We start from the raw sequence: 20,910 nt of genomic DNA on the forward strand, positions 1-20,910 counted from the left end.
CACAGACCTGTTGTCTCTCTCAGTTTTTACAAGAGATATGGCACTGTCAGGGATTTGGCAGAAAAGTTGAGCTTTTGTTCTCAGATGCTATGCAGTGACTAGGCACATGCAGGCTAAGTTCAGTTTCCATGCCTCTATAGAAAATATACAGTTGTTAATAGTGAAAATGTTGAATAAATTTCACTTAAAATTATATATACAGAAAGAAGTGAAACTTGACAGGTATAAAGTAGTGATGCTCTCAATACATTAGGCAAGCTACCGGAGCAGGAGGGAAATTTGCCAATTCACTAGTAGGGTGGTTTTATTTCTAGCCAAACACTCTCAACGGTGGCGACATCCCATTTGCCATGCAGCTGTAAACTCAGTCCCAGAAGTACTGGTTTCCCAAGACACAGCACTTCCAGAAAACATGTTTCACTGCCAGAAATGTAGATTCCCTGAATACAGAAGTGTTATTCCAACTAATTCTGGTTAATAGAGGCTACACTGCTTTCCAGGAAGATATTAAAAACCTGCTGCTTGGCAGGTGAATGGAACCAACAAATGGACATGAATGTTTTTCTGCTTTCTGTTCTTAAAAACAAACAAACAAAAACCATATTGTACAATAATGAAACACAGCAACTAAAAGCAACATAACTTTGTCCAGGAACACAATCAAAACATGTTCCAAACCCACCTGTGTAACTTCAGCTGCAGTTGCCCCTTTCATGGTATCAGAAGTGGAAGTTGATGCCGCCTTCTTCCTTTCTGCACTTCGGGTGAGGGAAGGCTTGTAGGGAGATTTAAGAGGACTAGCTGGTGCTACACGAGGACAGATATGGAATACTAAAGAGTTACAGTACAATAGCAAGAGCAAAGGGGAACAGACAAAGTAGGGGAGAGGAAAAAACAGCACAACTTTGTTATAACATGAGACATGGCAAACGACATTTGTAAAGATTTAAATAGATATTTAAATCACATTAAATCTGTGCCCTTTGCATGTGTGCAGAATGGTCTCATTTACCAAAAATGCTTTCACTAAAAGCATTAACATAAAACTAAGAGCATTTTTAAAAAGCCCATAAAATACCTGAGCACAAAAGTCTCTCTCTTTTACCCATAACATTTCTGAATAACTTTGCAAATACAGATTTCGTGATTTCCCCCCTCTTCTGAAAAGGGCTGATCTCCTTTATTAAATATGCATAAAAAAGACGAATAGGATAGCCATAGCTGTGTCAGTGTAGACAGTGCTAGGTCTCTATCTGTCAGCCTAACTACTGCCTCTCAGGGAGGCGGACTAGCTGTGCCAGTGGAAGAACCCCTCCGACTGCAGCCGTGCGTGTCTATACCGAAGCACCACAGCAGTGCAGTAGCCGTGCAGCTGTAGTGCTCCAAACATAGACAAGACCTCAGTCACCTAGATCAAACAGGCGCTTTTAAAAGCTGTACCCATGAGTCCTAAAAAAAGCTTGTCTGAGACATATTAAGTGCACAGTTATTATTACTAAGTGCACAGTTATTGTAATGGTGCACATATTAAGCGCACAGTTATTGTTACTCCACGTAACCTTGAATTTGAAAGTTCACTGGTTATGTGCATCATGACCACAATCACAGCACTTTTTCCCCCTCCTTTTTTGTCCTTTTTTTTTTTTTAACTGCAATTTGAACAAAAGGTTAGCGAAGAGAGGATATTCTACGTTTTACTGGTATTGCTTTGACAATATGTTGGACAGCTTTCACACATGTGAAAAAACAATACTAACTGGGAGAATGTGAGAAAAGGCAAAACAAAAAACAATTTTGCCCTATGTTTGATGTCTTCTACACAAATAATGAAGAACCCATAAAAGATTTAGTCTTGCCTCAGTGCAGGGGACTGGACTAGATGACCTACTTAGGTCCCTTCCAGTCCCACCTTTCTGTGGTTCCGTGAAGTAAAAAGCAACAAACTTTCATTTTGTCTCAGTAGCTCTCCTTTAATCTAGAGCAGAGTACACGGACATTTTGAGCTGGCTTTCCTTAAGACAGTTGCTCTGTGAACAGTAAATCAGGAATTCTCTCATGGCTGAAGTATTCTATATCATAACTTCCAAAGTACAATATTTTTCATGTAGAAACAAAAAACGGAGGATCTTTTAATGAGTCTACCTTTATATATCAAAGAAAAAGTGGAGGGGAAAAAGAGAACATCTCTTTTCTTTGTAATATATCTTTGAGCATCCTTTTATTAAGTGGTAATGTGTAGAACGTGAGTACATTTGAGTCACATAATATGGGGATAACATGTTTAAAATGCTAATTTGTATTTTGGATACTGGATATACAATAATTTGGATATTATTTGGTTGTTGAAGATAAAGAGCACAAAGTTAATGTGCTATCTTTTTCTCTGATATCTTTTTCACCTTGTAGGGTAAGTCCAAAAGTTGAGCTACCTCATAATTATTCTGCCCTGGTTTGGAATTTCCTGATGATTTTATTTAGTTAGTTAATTCTAGACCCCGTCACCAAATTTTCTTATAAATACAGGTAAGAACTGAAAGGGACAAAATGGTAGACATGTAAATATTTCCATGCTTTTGAGACATTACTACCCAAAATGGAAGTAAAATTATATTAAAAAAGAACAGATAGTATCTCTATGCAATTTTTCAAGTGCAGCTAAACACATACCTTAACATTTTCAAAGGGCACAATTTTCATTTTTACCTGAATCATTGTATTGCTCAGAAAGCATTAATGTACTTCTGCTTCTGGCTAAAGAAGACTGTGTGGGAGTCAGCAGTCGAGAAACAATAAAGTTTTCCACTGGACTAAGGTGCATGCGGTGAGCTAAAGGATGGGAGCAAATAAAACAAATAAATTTTAACAGAAAAGGCTAAAAAAAAATTGTTTTAAATAACTTAAATAAAACCAGTGAAATGATCAAATGAAATGAACAAGAGAAAACCTGTTATGTCTGTGATTTAAAAATGCTGTTAAAGAAGTTAATGCTCCTCTGAAGGAGATTTCTGGTTTCTTCATCATTTTAAGCCACCTAAATTATCTTCCAACCTGTATAATAAATACAGTAGATTAAACTTGTTTTTTATACAGAAGAATCTTCAGTTCTGCAAAATGGTTGCTTTCATGACTCAGCATGAAAAGGGTTTGCTTTTTCCCCAATGACAGAGCAGTTCCTGGTTTGTGTGCTAAGTACCCTGGGAGTCATTTAAAATACACAGTCTCTCTGTTGTATAAACCTTATTTATACAGTACATCCTTATGCCTTTCCTCCTCATAAATATGAGATATGACTACATATGTTTATAAACAAATTCCTATTACCTGCATTTATAAAGTCACCCATCACCATAACCTCCGAGTTCTACATTTATATTTATTAAGCAACTCTAAAAATAATTTAAAATTAAGTATGTTTACTGTTGCTTCTTGTTTCTGTCAAAATATTTGTCATTTGTTCTAAAAGAAACAATTCACAGAGGGACAAAGCCTTCAGTATTTACTGTACAATTATTACCTTCTAAAGGGCCTAATCTTGCAGAGTGCTCATCATCTGCAGAGCCTCTCATGGATCAGGCCTTTAAGTCGAATTAAAAGACTCTAGAAATCTTGACACAAGTGACAACTTCCAGCTGGCTCACAATGACGACAAACTTTTGTCAATAAACACCCAGTAAATACACACCAGCACTCATTTTTTACATATAGTTTCTTAATATGGCTAAAGTGTCACAAGCAATGCCTTTTTGGAGGATTACTGCAATTACATTTTGTGCTCAGCCCTGTTTCTTAGTGCATCACGAGATGAAATACAACCAGTAAGAAATGAAATGCTTGCTGTGATTTACTGTTTAAATAAACCTCATATTTACTTGAGGTGCAGAAGCATAATACATCAGAGTGTGAACTATCACATCTCAAAAAAACCCTAATTTGCATCCTTTCTTTAATTCATCCAACGTTTTCACTGCCCTGCCATTCCTCACCAATATTCAGCCACAGTAATGCAGATAACTGGACACTCAAAATGGTTACATGAAGGTGCACTTTGACCTCTGTGGCATAGACTTATATCTGCCGTGCTACGTTTAGTCCCACACAGCCTGGGGTCTCCAACATGGCAGCATTATCCTGGGCTGGCTATAAAGCTATTTCAAGTATTTAAGATCTTTTACTAATATATTTAATTTACCACCCCAATAATGTTAGAATTGGTTATAATAAAGAACTCAAGAGTTACAGACAGATCTATCGACAAAAAGGTGCGTTTTAAACATAGGAGAGTTTATGCTGATAAGAGACCATAAGCAGCATATTCACTTGCCTCTGTCAGGGGAATACGTTATTGCCGCTGTGGAGGAGGAGAGACGCTTACTGATTGGTGACTCCATTTGCTTTGGCAGATTCATTGTAGAAGCTGAAAGTTTGTCACATGCTGCAGAGAGACGCATTAAAGATATTTATATTCATACTACAGCGTTGAACACTCCCAAAATTAACCTCTCATTTTTCACTCACGGACCTTGTCATTCATCTAGGGGCAATGAATAATGCAGAACAGATAATTCTATTCCAACTGCTGTAGATACCAGCATTTTATAAGATACATTTTGGGATATCATTTTTCTACTTGTGATTTTAACATTTCAATTTTACAATACCCTGTGTAATACAATGCCAGGAGCAAGTAACTTCATACTAAATCCAAATGAATTAAATGGTATCAAGGAAAGAAATGCAATACCTGTACAAGAAGAAAATACATAGGCTGCACAAACATAACAAATTTGAACTCTTCCCTGACCTCTCTCAGCTTCAGTCTACCGGAGGTGATATGTATATCAGCTCCTCCAAAGTACTATTCTAATGCAAAATTCAAGATATTCAACACTAATTTATGCATTTATAGGACATACGACAGCACCATTTACCTCTTTACCATCTCGTGCATGAGAACTTTCAAAACAATAACTTGGTTTCAGCCCAACTGTTTACATTTGGTTTTATTTCTGTTACAATATTGTTTGATAAAGTAAATTTTGGCTTGATAACTATTCCTATGTACTCATAAGTTCAATATAATGATGGAATCACGTATGCCCAATTATTGTAGCAGCGAACTATGACGTGTTCGTTATGTAATGGTCAGAACCTACAAGCACACTGGATGGTTAAGGGGGGTTGTTTATTTTTAAAATTTTGTTTCTTCTGACAACAACAAAGAAGTCTCAGCTAGTAACTCACATTCATGGTACAAATTCTGCAGTCCTTGCTCAACTAGGACTCCCACTTACATCAGTGGAAGTCTTGCCTAAGGGACAACTGCATGATTTGGTCCTATCTGCTAAAGCAAGCAATAAAATTCCTTATGTTCACATTTTTAAAAGATAGGTGCAATGATTGCTTCCAGAAAATGTATGCAAACCTGCAAATCACTTATTTGTTCATAAAGACTGTTCACCCATGTCTGCACCAAAGTAAAAGTCTTGGGGTTTACATACATGTTTTTGCAGTACATCAGTTACTCATGCATTTTGCAGGCATAACCATCGTGCCCATCTTTGAAAAAACAGCTCTTGAGTAGATTGGCTGTGCTAGATTTCCAAAATATGTCAGATATATTTGCAGCTGAAGGAAAAAACAACCACCACCAAAAAAAACCCTAAACCCCACACTGTATGATTCATCCCTGGTATAGACATACAAGATCTATTTCACAGTCCTTTGAAATTAATAATTCTAATCTAATGTACAATATAAAATGCAATAAAGTTGTCAAAGGACAAACTCAATCAAAATTTGTAATTATTACAATGTTCAAAATACTTCAGCATACTAAAACAACAGTGCTTCCTAATTTTTAACATATCGTGGATGTAGAGGGTGGGGCTGGAAGGAATCAATACATAATGGGTGACGTGATATCTCCATAAATATTTATTCTTATTGTATAATTGAAATGTTTTTAAACTAGAACCTCTACCCCATCAAGTCTCTCTTGAACAAGCTACTCAAATGACATACACACAAAAAAAACTACAGAAACACATATTTGTGCCCACAAATTTGACAAAGACGTGAATTTATTGAGTTATTCAAGTCCACAGTTAGTAAGAAAATTATGAGATGTCTCTGTTGTGCTGGAATGCTAGGCATGCATTGCTTCACGATGACAAAATCAAAAGAAAAAAAGACATTTGTTCCATATCTTTAATGGTAACAGTGTAGAGTACCAGACTGAAATAATAAGAAAACCAGTGGTTAGGAAGGACAACATCAAGGGATGGTTTAAAGTGATTAGAACAGTTATAAACGAGACACTATGGTAACTGTGATTCTCTGAAATACCATTGTAGGAATCATCAGCAGCAGTAGCGGTCACAGGGTCTGGAGGAAGGGTGTTGGCAGCTAAACCTAGGAGAGGGGGTGGGGTATTTTCTGATTCACCTATACAGCAGAAAAATCAGAGCAAAGAGAGGTGAAAGAAATTACCGAATAGCTTAAAAAAAAATCATGTATAAGCGATACTAGAAAAATAAAGAGGTTGCTTTCTAGAAGAAGAAGAGTTGCTTTTATTATGTTGCATGTAAATTTCTTTCCCGATTTTTCTTAAATGACAAACCCTGAAAATTGTATTGTGAAATAAAGCTAAATGTTTTTTGCTTTAACATGGACAGAAAAATATATTTACACTTAGTTTAGAAGAGAGCAGCAGCCATATTTCATCATCTGAGCAGAGGGTTTTTTTTTGTTCTTGTTTTTTTTAAATAACCCAGTCCATTTGGAAACCCAGTGAATTTAAATGAGATAAACAGCAGAGAGATGAATACCTTTTTGAAACATAAAAGCAGTTCACGGTTGATTATGAAATAATTATGAAACCAAATCAAAAAGAGCAGCAGCAACAACAAAAAAGTATATGGAAAAATCCATTTTAAACCGTGAATGCTGCATAATCATCTAGAAATCCCTGTGAGCTTTTAGAAGTGCCAGTGACAAAAATAGATCGTTTTCCACAAAGATTTGGGCAGCACTCGGTTCCTTTGTGAATACGTAGCAAGCTAAATGTGTTGGGGATTTTTAAAATTTCATTTTAGCATTTGCTGTTATCCCCAAAACACTTTCTGATTACTCTATTAAAATGATCTGCTTCCACAAACTTAGGAGTGACCTTTCTTCCCAGGAGGTACCATAGACATGAAACCTGATAAGCTATTACAAAGCATTTATTCATGCTACATATCAACAACCCTCACAACATCACAGTAACTATAAACAGGTACCTTCTTTCTATCTTTAATCTCATGCATTTTGCACTTCAGGATCTGCAATGCAGGCAGCTTGTTTCACTCACCATCTCTCCCTCCTGAGCCTGCAGCCAGTGCTCCGCCCCATGACCATCGCTTCTGTTTCTGTTCCAGCTGCTGACTACGTTCTAGTGAACGACGCATCATGGCTTCTAAACGTTCCTGGTTAAATTGTTGCAAAAATTAAGAGACAGAGAAATAAAATCTAATTCAGGTCACCTGGGCTTTCTGATCAATACTAAAAAATAAACGTTTTTTATCACCCCACATAACAGGTTCCTGTAATTATGCTATCAACAAAAGAAAAACGACTGAATACAGAAGGTACCAGTATGTCTACCTACCTCCAGAGAAGAGTATCCTTTGTTTGCAATCCACTGAGGTCACTACCGAGGCCTAAGTAAATACCACAGGTTGCATCACTGCCTAGCATCTGTTCCCGCTGGGGAGTCTGCTGCTGTGCTGTGGACTTAATTTGTAGAAGAATAATGCCTGACAAGCATTAACTCCTTCTTGTCTAAGCAGGCCTCAGGTTTTTCTCCTTCAGTATTAAAGTGAGATTGCTGCAATGCCAGTGGCTCCTCCTAGCTGCACAGATAAATGATCACTTCAAACCTGAAGCAGGTTGCATTTGCAGGATGACTTTTTTTTTTTTTAAATCCCTGCTTCCCCCATAACACCTTCTACAGATTAGACATTTAAAATTGTCTTTATCCTAATCCGAGTTGCACAGACCATTCAATTTAGATACACATTTTTAAACACATATCTACTACTTCTTGCTCTGAACAACTTGCTTCCCCCTCCCTCATCCCCACATCCTCCCCTTCCATCTGCCTGGTGTATTTTTTATTTTATTTTTTTTGGTCCTTCTGGAAATCTTACCCCACCCTTAAACTTTTAACTGTTTATGCATGATCTTTCTACTACCTCCACATCCTGGCCCTCACTGAAACCTGACTCCTCCTCCCCCATCCATGCCTGTTACCATCTTCCTCCTACAGTGCATGCTCTCTCTGTGCTTTATTCGTCAAGATGGTGGCACTGGCCTTTTACTTTCTCTCTTTTTTTCCTTCAATATGGGCATCATCTTGTTCTTTGCCCTCTACTTATTTTTTGCATCTATTGCCTCACACGGTCCTGGTCCTTCTTCCTCTCTTTCTCCAAACTGCCCTCCATCATCTTTGGCCACTTCAGCCTCCATGCTGAAGATCGGTCCAGCTGTGCAGCCTCTCACTTTCTTACCCAACATTCATTCATTCGTTTGTTTTTTTACCTCCAGCTATGGATCAGTTCCTCTACTCACTAAATCAGTCACTCTATTTTTCACAAGACACTGGATTCTTATGCTCTAAATTTTCTGTCCCTGATCACCACATTATCTCCCTTATTCATCCCTGTTAAACCCCAACCCAATCTCAAAATCCTTGTGTTACCTCCAACCTATTAAATTACCAACTTCCTGCTGACATTAACCACCATCCTTTTATCATTAACCTCTTTCACTGTGGCAGAGAACACTGGTCTCCAGAGGCAATGCGTAAGGGTCATGTCCCCGTCCCCCCGCCCATTTGCAGCTTGGCTTGTACTGAGCATGCTCACAAGGACGTCTCATAATACTTACCCAAATGGCATCTTGTAAGGTATCATATGTAAACCGGAAACACATTAATATTATTGCGTGATTTATGTACATTTAGCATGTGAAGAGTTAGCTAGGTGTGCTGGAAATATGTTTAGATCAAGCATACTAAGTAGAGTGGATAAGAAAGCCTGCCCTAGACAAAGGAATGTGGATTTAACTGTCTGTCTAGCTTGATTACAGGCAAAGGACAATGAAAGTACATTTACAATTAAGGTAAACAAAGTAATCAAGTTAATAGACGATGGAAGAGCTTGGTGAGCCTACCAGAGGACTCATCAGAGTCTGAACTCTCAGAAGGTCTTCATGGCTCTTGAGGCAAAGTCAATGGATTTTGGGCAATAAAAGGGGAGCAAAACAACATCCTGGCTATCTATCACTTAGGGGACAAAGGGAACAGCGCCCTCTGATTCTGTGAAAGCTGGATCCTCTGGCCTGAAGAGCGAGAGATGCTGGTAGTTTGATATCAGTGAGAAAGCTTAGACAAAGATTGTAACTTGTTAAAATTAAGTTTTTGTCACTAGGAAACATGTTTCTGTTTTATTTGTAACCATTTGTCTTTGTTACTCTTGCTTAGTATAACTTAAGTCTACATTCTTTATCAATAAACTTATCCTGAGTTTTACTATAAACCATCTCAGTGCTGCATATTAAGATAAAGAGCATGTCCTATTTCTGGCCGAGTGTAAATGCCTCCACCCTATCCTCCTTCATGATCTATCCACTGATTTCAGCACCAGGCCACTTCCTCCTCCTGGATTCTGATCTACTGGTTCTTCCTCCCCAACTGCTCCTTTAGTTTCTCCTCTCCCTCTTTTGAGGATTCTTTCAGTCTCTCTCAGGGCTCTGTCCATTGTTCAATCTTTTCCCGCTACCCTGGATGACCTCATCTGATCTCAAACTTTCAGCTATCATCGTCTATGTACTGACAAGTCCTTCGTCTATGACTCCTTACTGACATGTCCCCCTTTGATCTGTCTCTCGTCTCCAGCTCTCTTTAGATCACCACATCCTAAATGCCCTGCCATTAGCTAATGCAAAACATGCCAAAAGCAAACTGCAGCTTTTTGTCCTTTTCCTTTTTCCCTGTGTCACTGTCAATACCATCAGTGTCCAAGCAGACACATAAGCTCCCTTCTCTTTTTCCCCCTCCTCATTTCCCACCCTCCCTCCAAGTGCATGCACAGAGAGGCACACACAGGCCACCACAAAATCCAGACGTCTCTCTCTACAATAGCTCAGAAAAATCCATACCTTCCTTCCTGCCTCTGTGAGTAAGTATGCTTGTCCATACTGTGGTCTTCTTCTGCCTTTGCTATGCAGCTTTTTTCTGTCTCCCTGACACCAGACTTGCTCCCCTCCAGCCTACCATGCCATGACCTAAACAGCCTTCCTTCCCCACTTCTCTGACTATGTCATCCCCACATTTAAATCCCTCTTCTGTCTTCCACTCATCTTCTACATCAAGTTCAAGCTTCTGGTCCTCAACCTTCAAGGCCATGCTAACTCCACAGCAGCCTAATCATTACTCTCATTTCCTTTCAGTTCCTCTACTCCTCCCAAGCCTCCTACCTCACCGATCTCTTTGTAGTCTCCTCCCACTCATTTACATTACTTTCTCCAGTTATCCTCCTTGCCTATGAAATGTCATCCCACCAGTGTTATGCAAAACAATCACTCTTCTCTCATATCTCTCTTTAAACACACTTCCGCAAAATCTACCAACCTTATCATAGCTAATAAGTATAACAACACACTTATTTTTAAAAAATGTGATACTATATATTAAAATGTCAGCTGGTTATAAGAGGCAACATGTACTTGTTTTGTATGTTTGTTTATAACTTTAATATTCCATGGGGCAAAGATCGTGTCATCCTCTGTTTTGTAGGTCAGATAACACAATCATGGCATTTAAAATAACTAATAACACTGTTATATGAACAAAATAAAACACAAAATGAAAGTCTAAAGGAAAAACGGTAGTTTTTTTCATATGTATTTTAAAACTCACGTTACCCACATTTAGAATTTGATATTTTAAATTGTATAGTATGAAACTACAAAGAGAAAAGGATTTTCTGTACATTTTATTTGGAAATATATACTTTCATTTGTGTGTGCCTTTCATCAGAGAATCACAGAACACTTGAATATTAAACCCTCACAAAATTAACAAACATATACATTAACATTTTAAACTAGCAAAATATCACATACTTAAAGCAAAAACCAAAAAAACCCAGCTTGTTAGACTATAAAATGCCAGAGTTAGCAAAAACAACATTTGGATTTAGTACTGTTACAACCAATTTTTTTGTCCAGGAATAGCTAAACAGTAGGACACAAATGCATTTCTCCATCAGCAACACACAAAATTTGCTGCCTTTGTTACATAGACCCTACCTCCTTGAAAGATGTTTCAGACACTATGCCAACTTCCCATCTGGAATCTGTAATAGCTATTGTGAAGGTAACTGCTGCACTATTGATACGTTGAGCCACCAAAAACAATCCTGTAGTATTCCATGAGCTTCGCATGAAGGTTAAATCAAGAATAAGTAAACTATGAAAACCTGAAAAGAGCCATCTACTTTTCATAGGGAAAATATAACATTTATTTCTGCATTTCAAAAATCCTTATAGTCATCCACCCAAGTTTCTTCAGTCTAAAGAACAGAACCATTTTGATCACCCAAAATTACATTTTTAAAAAAAGCACTAGTACAGAGACTGCAAGTAAATGGATCAGAGAACTTCCCTTTCATCTATACAAAATATAATACACACAAAAGGCAAAAGAATCCAATTTCTTTTCTCATTCACACTGGAAGTTATTTTACAAATATCATGGGTAGAAACAAAAAGGAATTGGTTAAAAGGACAGCTTTAAAAAGTCACGCTCCTGCCTGAAATTGTTGTACCTACTGTTACAAACACGTAGCTAACTGTAAGATTAGAGAAAAAGTATAATTCCGTTCACATAAAGTAAACAAAATTTAAAAAAAAAGGATTTAAAAAAAATGAAAACTGTGTATATAGTTAGTTGCACTGTTTCTAAATATCACCACCCAGTCACTTTCTACTTTTATTTGTGTGGGTCTTTTGCACAGCAATGAGGGAAAGAATTTTTTGTTGGTTTTAAAGGGGAAAAATGTGCATTGTAAAAATCACAAAAACTATGATGCTGGCCTTCACCACCCCTTTTAACTGCCCTTCTGCACACAACCCTTTACCAAAACTACCCTCATTTAACACAACTTATTTCTATCCAGACATTCACAACGACTAGTACCGACAGGGCAAAAAAAATCTGGTAAAAAGGTGTGCAGAAGGGCACAGGGAGGGCAGAGTTAAGGTTGCAGTGCATGGTCTGTGGTGTACAATAGTTATAGCAATGACAATGATGGGTATGTTTGCAGTTGGAGAAGAAGAGGGTATGGACTGATCGGTTGCTTAAACTCACAAGAGTAAAGAAATAAAGTTGTGTCCCGTATGTTGCGTGTGTAATACCTTAACTGCTTGACAATACAGTTGTGTATTTATATATTGGATTAAGTTACACACAAATGAATTACAACACTTATGAAAAAATTATTATTCACATATTTTGGTTCCAAATGTAATTAACTGGAGTACCCAAACATTTATGAATACTTCCAGTCTATTTTTTGTAAACATATACCCTTCCCAAATGTGAGTTTCAAAAATATGAAATGTACTCCATAATGAATATTTAACTGAGAGAAATCCTTCCAATGATGCAGAATGATTTTACAACAGCTATTACCAAGATGTCTTGAAGTTGGAGGCTGGGTTTTGTATATGTACCTGTTTTGCAATGCTTGTTTATTTAAACCTCAATACAGTGACAGATTCAATGTTAATTGCCTTTTTAAAAAATATAATCTGAAATTTTTACCCCAAAATGATGTATGAATGGGCAGTGTGGAAAAATATGAGAAGAGCACCCAATATGCTTGACACAGTCAGTACGAGTTAGAATGGTAATCCAGTGTTGTACATTTTGACAGGTGTTCACATTGCTTTAACAACAAAAATGTGAGAAGAGCAGAGGACATCACATCTAACAAGAGATACATTAGAATATGTTGAAAGTGTTGGATCATATTAAAGAAGTTCTGTATTAAAATCACAAATGAGTTTGATTCCCCATAGTTTAAATTCCAGGGTATTACTAATTAAGAGGTCTCTTGGTTTTTGGTACTGTTTCTCTCCCTCTATGTGTGAAACTTGCAAGCTGCTAATTTTGTTAGTACATTCTAAGACAGAGGCTGTTCTCAAAGCAATTCTTTGTAACAACTACTCACACAGAGAGAGACTCAAAGCAATACTTTGTAACAATAGAAACAGCACCCAGAGACTCCCCGCCCTTTTGTTGTATTCATCTTGCTTTGTTAACAATTGCGATTAAAATAGAGATAGAGGATGTATGTGGATGGATGCTTGGTGTGAATAATAACTGAATGATCAGGGAGGTGCCAGCCTAAGAATCCAGTGTCCATGGGCTGAAGAAGGCGTCAAGTGGATACAACCAGATGATTCCTCCCCCCTCCCCCCCCGGAGGGCAGACTGGAATCCACCCAACAGCCTCAAGAATGGGAGAACCAAAGAACAAGATAACATATGGCAGCACGGAGCCATCAGGAATGTGCCATCTGCTGATTGATTCAGCAACAGCATGATGAAGCAATTCCCATAGACCAGCATAGGAAGAAATTCCTATAAAAATGGACTCTAGAAAGTGAGAACTTTGGGGGGGTCTGATTCTGCAAACCAACTTCCAGGAGCATCAGATGAGCATCTGACAAGGCCCTGCTCCCTCCTCATGTCCAGGCCACCTGGCCAGTGGCTTGGCATGAGCAACTCTAAGGCTGGTAACTATGATAACAACCTTGCATATGTGTGTGTGTGTGTGTGTGTGTGTGTGTGTGTGTGTGTGTGAATAAATATGAAATTGAATGGAATGTTATAGCTATAACTAACTGCTTACTATGATTCTTTCTGTATTCACAATAAATGTGGCATTTTGCCTTTTCCCCTTTAATAAGATCCTGCTGGTTTTTATTTTATTGGTATAACATGAGACCATAATTATTTTTTTTTAATGAAGCAAGTCATTTTCACGGACAGTAAAGCACATAGAGAACCAGATCATAGAAACAGGATGTCACAGTTAAAGTAGGAGAGGCCAGATTTTGTTTTCTCTTTTAAAGTTAAAGTCGGGGCAAAACGTACATAGACTGAAAGAAGAGAAGTGGGAGTAAATTATTTTGATAACTACATGGAAATGTTTTCTCTCTTTTGCAAAGGTGATTTGGTCATAGAGAAGATTATCAAGGCTCTCTAGAATGTCTGTCCTTACAAGATTTGAAAGTCCACTATTCTAGCAAAGTCATCATCTTCCCATGACATCTCTTTTCATCCCCTCTCTCTTTTCAAAAATCTTTTAATTCTTAATCAGCCGCAGTGGCAGTGCTAACGTCTACTAAGGCCCAAGCCGTCTTCAACCTCTGCCCGTGTGTGAACAATAACAGTCAGGGGAACCTTACTGTGATTAACAGCAGCACAATAATAGCGGTGAACTTAAGTTTTAAAGTGAAATCCTGGAAGTGCAGGGCAAGCTTGTGGCCATTTGTTTTCAGCAGAATTGGAACTTTCACACCGTATTTTAAGTCTCTATCCCTTTATGGTTTGTTAAAACCTTCCTCATAGGGCAGAACTGGAATGGTCCACTGCAAAGGTTCATCTGAGATGTGAACATGCCCCATTTTATCATAACGAGCGCTAACTCTGAAACGTTTTGATTGTTGCCATTATGCAATTCCTAATTTTAAGGGACTCTGGTTTTTCACAAAAAGAAAAGGAGTACTTGTGGCACCTTAGAGACTAACCAATTTATTTGAGCATGAGCTTTTGTGAGCTACAGCTCACGTAGCTCACGAAAGCTCATGCTCAAATAAATTGGTTAGTCTCTAAGGTGCCACAAGTACTCCTTTTCTTTTTTGTGAATACAGACTAACACGGCTGTTACTCTGAAATCTGGTTTTTCAGTTTCTGTTTTTACTCATTTCTATGTTCATCTTTTTGATACTTCAGTGCACTGATACTGCATAAAATTATATTTTATAGCTTTGCCTGTATTGTTACTACATAATTTATCAGAAATCTGTTGCTTTTTTAACAATGAAAAAAACAAAAATTAAAAGAGTTTTAAAGCAGTCTCATTACATGTTTGTCTCCTATGTCGCCCGCCTGTCCATAAGCGTGCAGATACACACATGCACACACTGCATTTAGAGAGCTACATCAGAAATTAGGCCACTGTCCACCACAACAGAAAACCAAATAGAGTACTAACTGACCCTGGCAGAGAGTGCGCGTATGCAAGTGCACACACAAGCCTTTAAGAATACTTTATTCCTTTTATTCTAAACACTAGTATTGTCAGTTGGCTTAGATTATTTACATATATGTTCCATTGAGATTTTCTGGTTTTGTTTTGGGATATGGTAAGAAAAGGAAATATGTATTTACATGTATAAAGTGCTTCATCTTTCAGTGGACAGCGTAAAGAGGACATAAAAAAAGAACCTTGGCATTTTCTGACTCTTCCCTCTTGTCCCGACTATTTTTAAAAACTGGCTCTTGAAATGCTACATTAACCCATGCATTACTGAAAGTCCTAGTTATTTCAGCAGAAACATCCAGCTAACATTTGGGTTTTGACTGAAATTATGAGATAGAGAAACCCACGCTTCCCAGCTAGAGTCTCTCTGTGGAGGAGCAAGATGCCTGTGGGATGGGTAGGATAAGTAGAAAACGTATGCGGATAGCAGTAAACAACAAGGAAAGATCAGTCTGCAGTCAACACTGCATGGCTGCAACTGTGTTGCACAGGTCAATAAAGACTGTGGTTCAGATTTTCAAGGTCAACTAGGTGATGTAGACACACAACACTGATTAATTTTATGGTGAGTTGTGTGTCTAAAATCCAGCAAACAGGCTGAAATTGACAAGAAAGCCAGGCAGCTAGAGCCCAGCTGCCCCTGGCTCCCTGCTGGACTACACCTGCCCAGCTCCCCACTCAGGGAGGCGAGAAGCCTGGGCAACTGCCCCCCCATGCTGTGGAGAATGGGGAGGCGAGAAGCACAGGCGGCTGTCACCCACTCCTGGCAGGCAATGGGGAGGTGAGTGGAGCTGAGAGCCCTGGCTCTCAATCCCTTCCACCACTCCTCTTCGGTCAGTGGAAGCGCTCCTGGTAAGGCCATGCACCACCGATAGAAGGAGGGTAGTGTGGACATCAGCCACTGCAGTAATTACTGTGGTGGTTGTAAATCGGCCTAACAAATTTTGACTTAAGTCTGTAGTTTAGACATGCCCAGAGGAATGGGATCAGACCCAAGGTCCATCTCATCTAGTATCCAGTTTCTGGCAGTGGTCAGACTCCAGTCTGCCCTGCATAATGTGTGTGGCCACTTCAAGAATAAAGTAGGACATCAATATTTAATATTCATATTACAATAATTATTCCTGGGGGAATTCCGTGTCACTGCTCATCCGCAGACTTCATGTACCATGCAGAATTTTTTTCTCAGCAGAAAATACATTCTGCTAGAAAAGTCCTGCAGTTATGCTTTTCACCCACCAGTGTCTGCTGTGGCACCAGAACAGAGAGCAGCTGCTCCTGGGTGGGAGCACCCCAGCTGCAGATAGGGAAGAGAAGAGGCTGCTTTCCTCACAGCACCCAGCCCATGGGGCTAGGTCAGAAGGCATGAAATATGGGGGGATGGATAGCGTGGGGCACATAGGGGTGCTGGGGGGTCACAGACTGGTTTTCAGAAGGGCTAGTTGAGGGGGACAGACTGGGGCAGGGGCTGAATGGGAGTGGGGGTGCAGGGACACATGGGGACTGGGGCAGATGTGTATAACTGAATTAGATAGGCTAGAGGTCAGCCAGGGACTGCATGTGGAAGCTCCCTAACAATCCCCCACAAAAAATGTTCCATACTTCTCCCATCCACACCCAACAACCCTCCAAGTTCACACCCAGGCTCCTTCCCAGCAATTACTTCTCTCTGCCTAAGCTCCTCCATTACCCCTGACTCCCCAAAACCTTTGCACTGCTTCTGAGGGGAGTGGGAAATATGGTTCTATATTGTAGTTTAAATGAATTATTACTAAGAGTTCTGTATTAATATGCCTAGAAAGGAATCTATTTGTCAAAAGAAAAGGAGTACTTGTGGCACCTTAGAGACTAACCAATTTATTTGAGCATAAGCTTTCGTGAGCTACAGCTCACTTCATCGGATGCATACTGTGAAAAGTGTAGAAGATCTTTTTATACACACAAAGCATGAAAAAATACCTCCCCTCACCCCACTCTCCTGCTGGTAATAGCTTATCTGAAGTGATCACTCTCCTTACAATGTGTATGATAATCAAGGTGGGCCATTTCCAGCACAAATCCAGGGTTTAATAAGAACGTCTGGTGGGGGGGGGGGGTAGGAAAAAACAAGGGGAAATAGGTTACCTTGCATAATGACTTAGCCACTCCCAGTCTCTATTCAAGCCTAAGTTAATTGTATCCAATTTGCAAATGAATTCCAATTCAACAGTCTCTTGCTGGAGTCTGCTTTTGAAGTTTTTTTGTTGTAATATCGCAACTTTCATGTCTGTAATCGCATGACCAGAGAGATTGAAGTGTTCTCTGACTGGTTTATGAAACCTCCTCCCGCCCCCCCAAAAAAGAAAACCAAAAAACCCAGGAGATATTAATGGTGTCATAAATGATCAACTTTCAGAGGTGCAGTACCAGTTTCCCCACAGGTACTCCATCCCCTGCAGCCCACAGAGCATTTGGTCTCTGTGCAGTTTGCGAAGTACTGTATACTATTCACAGTACTCAATAAAACATACACAACACACACAGATACATATAAAAACAAACTTTGTGCAGCTCTCTGAAATCCTATGCAAGTTTAGGCACAGCTGTTGGCTACCAGGCTGTAGCCAGCATGGTCCTTACTGCAGCAAAGGTTGAGTCGCAGTGCCATAATCATTGGATAGCTCACGTTAAAGCATAACCATCCCTACACAACAGTCGCGCTACCTGTGGTGGCTGTACTATATATGCCATAGCAGTATACCTCACCTCCTCTTCTCTGAGCTTCTGTTTCCTCTTCTCTTCAACAGCTGCTCTCTTTTGCTCCTCTCTCTGTCTCTGTTCCTCCAGTTTTCTCCATCGTTCTTCAATTTGCTTTTCATACTGAAGTTTTGCTCTTCTCTCCTTCTCCAAAATCTGCTGCTCTCTGGCAGCTTAAATAAATAAAAATACTCTCTTAACTTGATTTGATTTTTCCCCGTCTATGAAATAATTTACCGGTATGACAAAATGGGAAGCAAAGAGCAAAAGTATACCAAATGCAAATATACAGGACACATTGATGCAATAAAATCAACAGCACAATGCATAAAAATACACTATGCAGGTAAACAAGAAAATAAGCAATAATCTAATTAGTATAATAAGTAATGAATTCACCCTTTGTTTGCAATCTGGCAGGTGCTCCATTTCTTCCATAAACATTATAATCAGACTAACAAGTGACCTGTATCTGTATACATTATGAGTTCCTTCATAGCTTTATGGCTAAATTCTTCCCTGCACAAACATGCCTCCTGTGGCTTTTAAAAGGAGTCACATGTAGATGAAGAGAGCTGAATGTGGGTTTTAGAACTATAAAGTCTGATTCTTTCCTTTTCTCTTCTTTGGCGGTATCTTTAAAGAAAGAATTTAAATAGCTGCAAAAGATTTATGGAAAACTTTGAACAGTGGTCCATTCAGTTAATAATTTTGTATGTTTCAGTTACCTTGTTTGTTACCTCTGGCTATTTGTATGAAGAAAATTTATTTTTTCTGTTGTTGAATTTGTCTCAATTGCTTGTTCCACGTGAAAGTCATAATCCTCTTTGAGACACTAATTTATTGCTATACAAATGATGACTGCAACATGATAAACAGGATTGTTACTTCAAGTGGACAAGGGAATAAATATTGGGAATGAATCAATAAATTATTAAAAAGCTCCAGTTCTCATGCCAACTTTTAGGTAAAAGGCAACAGAAAAATAATTCAAAATAGATATGAATGTATAAGAGTGCATACACACACACCCCCCCACACACACTTTAATATATATTACAAACACACACTAAAAGCTACATCAACAGAACATTATTAACGTTGAAAAATTATGCATCCAGTCCCATTCTCCTCATCCCGTCAGTCCCCATCTCCACTCCTCAGACTGTTCTAGTACCGGTCACCTCTCCCAGCTCCTCATCCAATCCATCTCTCTCCCCAAACCTGGCCTAAAATCCCTTACCCCCATCCCCACTGGCTCTCAGTCCCAATCCCCCTCTTCAGGTTCCTGATTCAATTCTAATTGTGAACCCTCCCCTTCCGGCTCCTTTTCTAGTTTCTTGGCCAAAGTCATCCGAGCTCCCCCTGTGCACCCTTATCTGGTATGTCTCCCCTCCTTTCCCCACCCCATTGGTTCTCATTCCCAATCTCCCTGACCACTAGTCCCAGTGTCCACACTTGGCTCCTCATCCAGTCTCAATTTGCCCATCCCTTCCCAATTTCCCTCCCCAGATCCCATTTCCAGTCTCATCTGGCTCTTGCTCCCAGTCATAGTTTCCTCTCCCACCCCATCAGCCTGCAGTTGTCGTCTTCCCTCCCCTCACAGGCTCCTTATTCCAATCTACTTCCCCCACTGCTCCCCCCCAATCCTAGTTCTCATTCTCTCTGCACTCAAATCAGGCAGCTTTCTCTCCTAACTGATCCCAGGCTTCAAGTGCACATTGGAGAGAGTCTCCCTCTTCTTACTTTAGGTGCCCACATCTGGCAGTGGCATGGCCTCTAGCGGCCCAGTGCCACTATTGCAGAGAAAGCCCTGTTGAGACCCAGGCAGTATGCTCAGTGTATACAGAATCTTTGGGGAATTTACCAGCTAAAAACCTAAGCCATCTCTACTGAGCATGTGCAAACTGGGATTCTTCAAAGGCTTATAACTTGGCCAGATTTTGGCACCTTTTCACAAGGACAGGAAAGGGCACATCCATGACAATGGCTATTTCTACTCTGCAGTTAGATGCCTGGCTGGCCTGTGCTCAGGGGCTCTAGCTAAGGGGCTGTTTAACTGCAGTGTAAACGTTCAGTCTCAGGCTGAGGCGCAGGCTTTCAGACTCTGCAAGGTGGGAGGATCCCAGAGTTCGGGCTTCAGCCTGAGCTGGAACCTCTACATTGCTATTAAACAGCCCTTTCAGCTCCAGCCTGAGTCAGCTGCGGGTGTCTAATTGCAGTATAAAGGTCACACAAAGGCCACAGCCCTGCCAAATTTCAAGTCCCTACTCCAAAAAATGGGGGCACTGCAGCTTTTCAAAGGAAAGGTCACCAGAGATTTTGGACATGAGCTAAACATATTTTCTCTAGCCTCCTTCTTGGAAACAACTGAATCATTTTGGTGAAATCTTCCAAAAATACCTGCCATGGCAAATTTCAGTCCAAATGTTTAAAGTTTGGTAAAGTTATAAGCAACTGAAAGCAGGATGATGTTTTCCTGGGAAGTGTTGGGCAACCTGCCCTGCCTATAATAATGCAGTAGAAAGAATTATTCAGAAATATTTTGCACGCACTCAACATTTCCTGTGAGGTTTAAGTTGTTCTTTAAAGCATCAGAAATGACACCAATGAGTCTAAAAATAGTTTTTGCCTCCCATGACTGAAAAATGAATTTGTAAACTTTCATTCATGTGAAAGCAAGGCAAAGAAAATATCTAGTGTATGCCACTCTCACTAACTCCACTTTAATTTTGAAGTTGTTAACACTCAGAGGTTAAAATCACAATGCCGCAGCCAATCAATCTTTCATTGTAAAT

At 39.4% G+C, this 20,910-nt stretch overlaps 1 protein-coding gene across 9 annotated transcripts in view; it reads right to left on the minus strand.

The window, feature by feature from the left end:
• Window positions 1-20,910, minus strand: part of MAP7D2 (MAP7 domain containing 2) — a 138,522-nt gene that overhangs the window by 35,704 nt on the left and 81,908 nt on the right. For 2 of the 9 annotated variants that reach the window (XM_048862698.2, XM_048862699.2), the window contains exons 3-8: window positions 18,122-18,285; window positions 7,352-7,466; window positions 6,346-6,444; window positions 4,322-4,432; window positions 2,704-2,826; window positions 683-831 (exon numbers count right to left, since the gene is read on the minus strand). In XM_048862698.2, the coding sequence (XP_048718655.1) occupies window positions 683-831; window positions 2,704-2,826; window positions 4,322-4,432; window positions 6,346-6,444; window positions 7,352-7,466; window positions 18,122-18,285 (761 nt within the window). Of the gene's footprint in view, window positions 1-682; window positions 832-2,703; window positions 2,827-4,321; window positions 4,433-6,345; window positions 6,445-7,351; window positions 7,467-7,648; window positions 7,897-18,121; window positions 18,286-20,910 lie in introns of those variants that run through there. The other 7 variants (XM_048862700.2, XM_048862704.2, XM_075131842.1 and 4 more) reach the window with 7 other exon arrangements.

Source organism: Caretta caretta, chromosome 1 (genome assembly GCF_965140235.1).
Source record: "Caretta caretta isolate rCarCar2 chromosome 1, rCarCar1.hap1, whole genome shotgun sequence".
Classification (NCBI taxonomy): Eukaryota; Metazoa; Chordata; order Testudines; family Cheloniidae; genus Caretta; species Caretta caretta.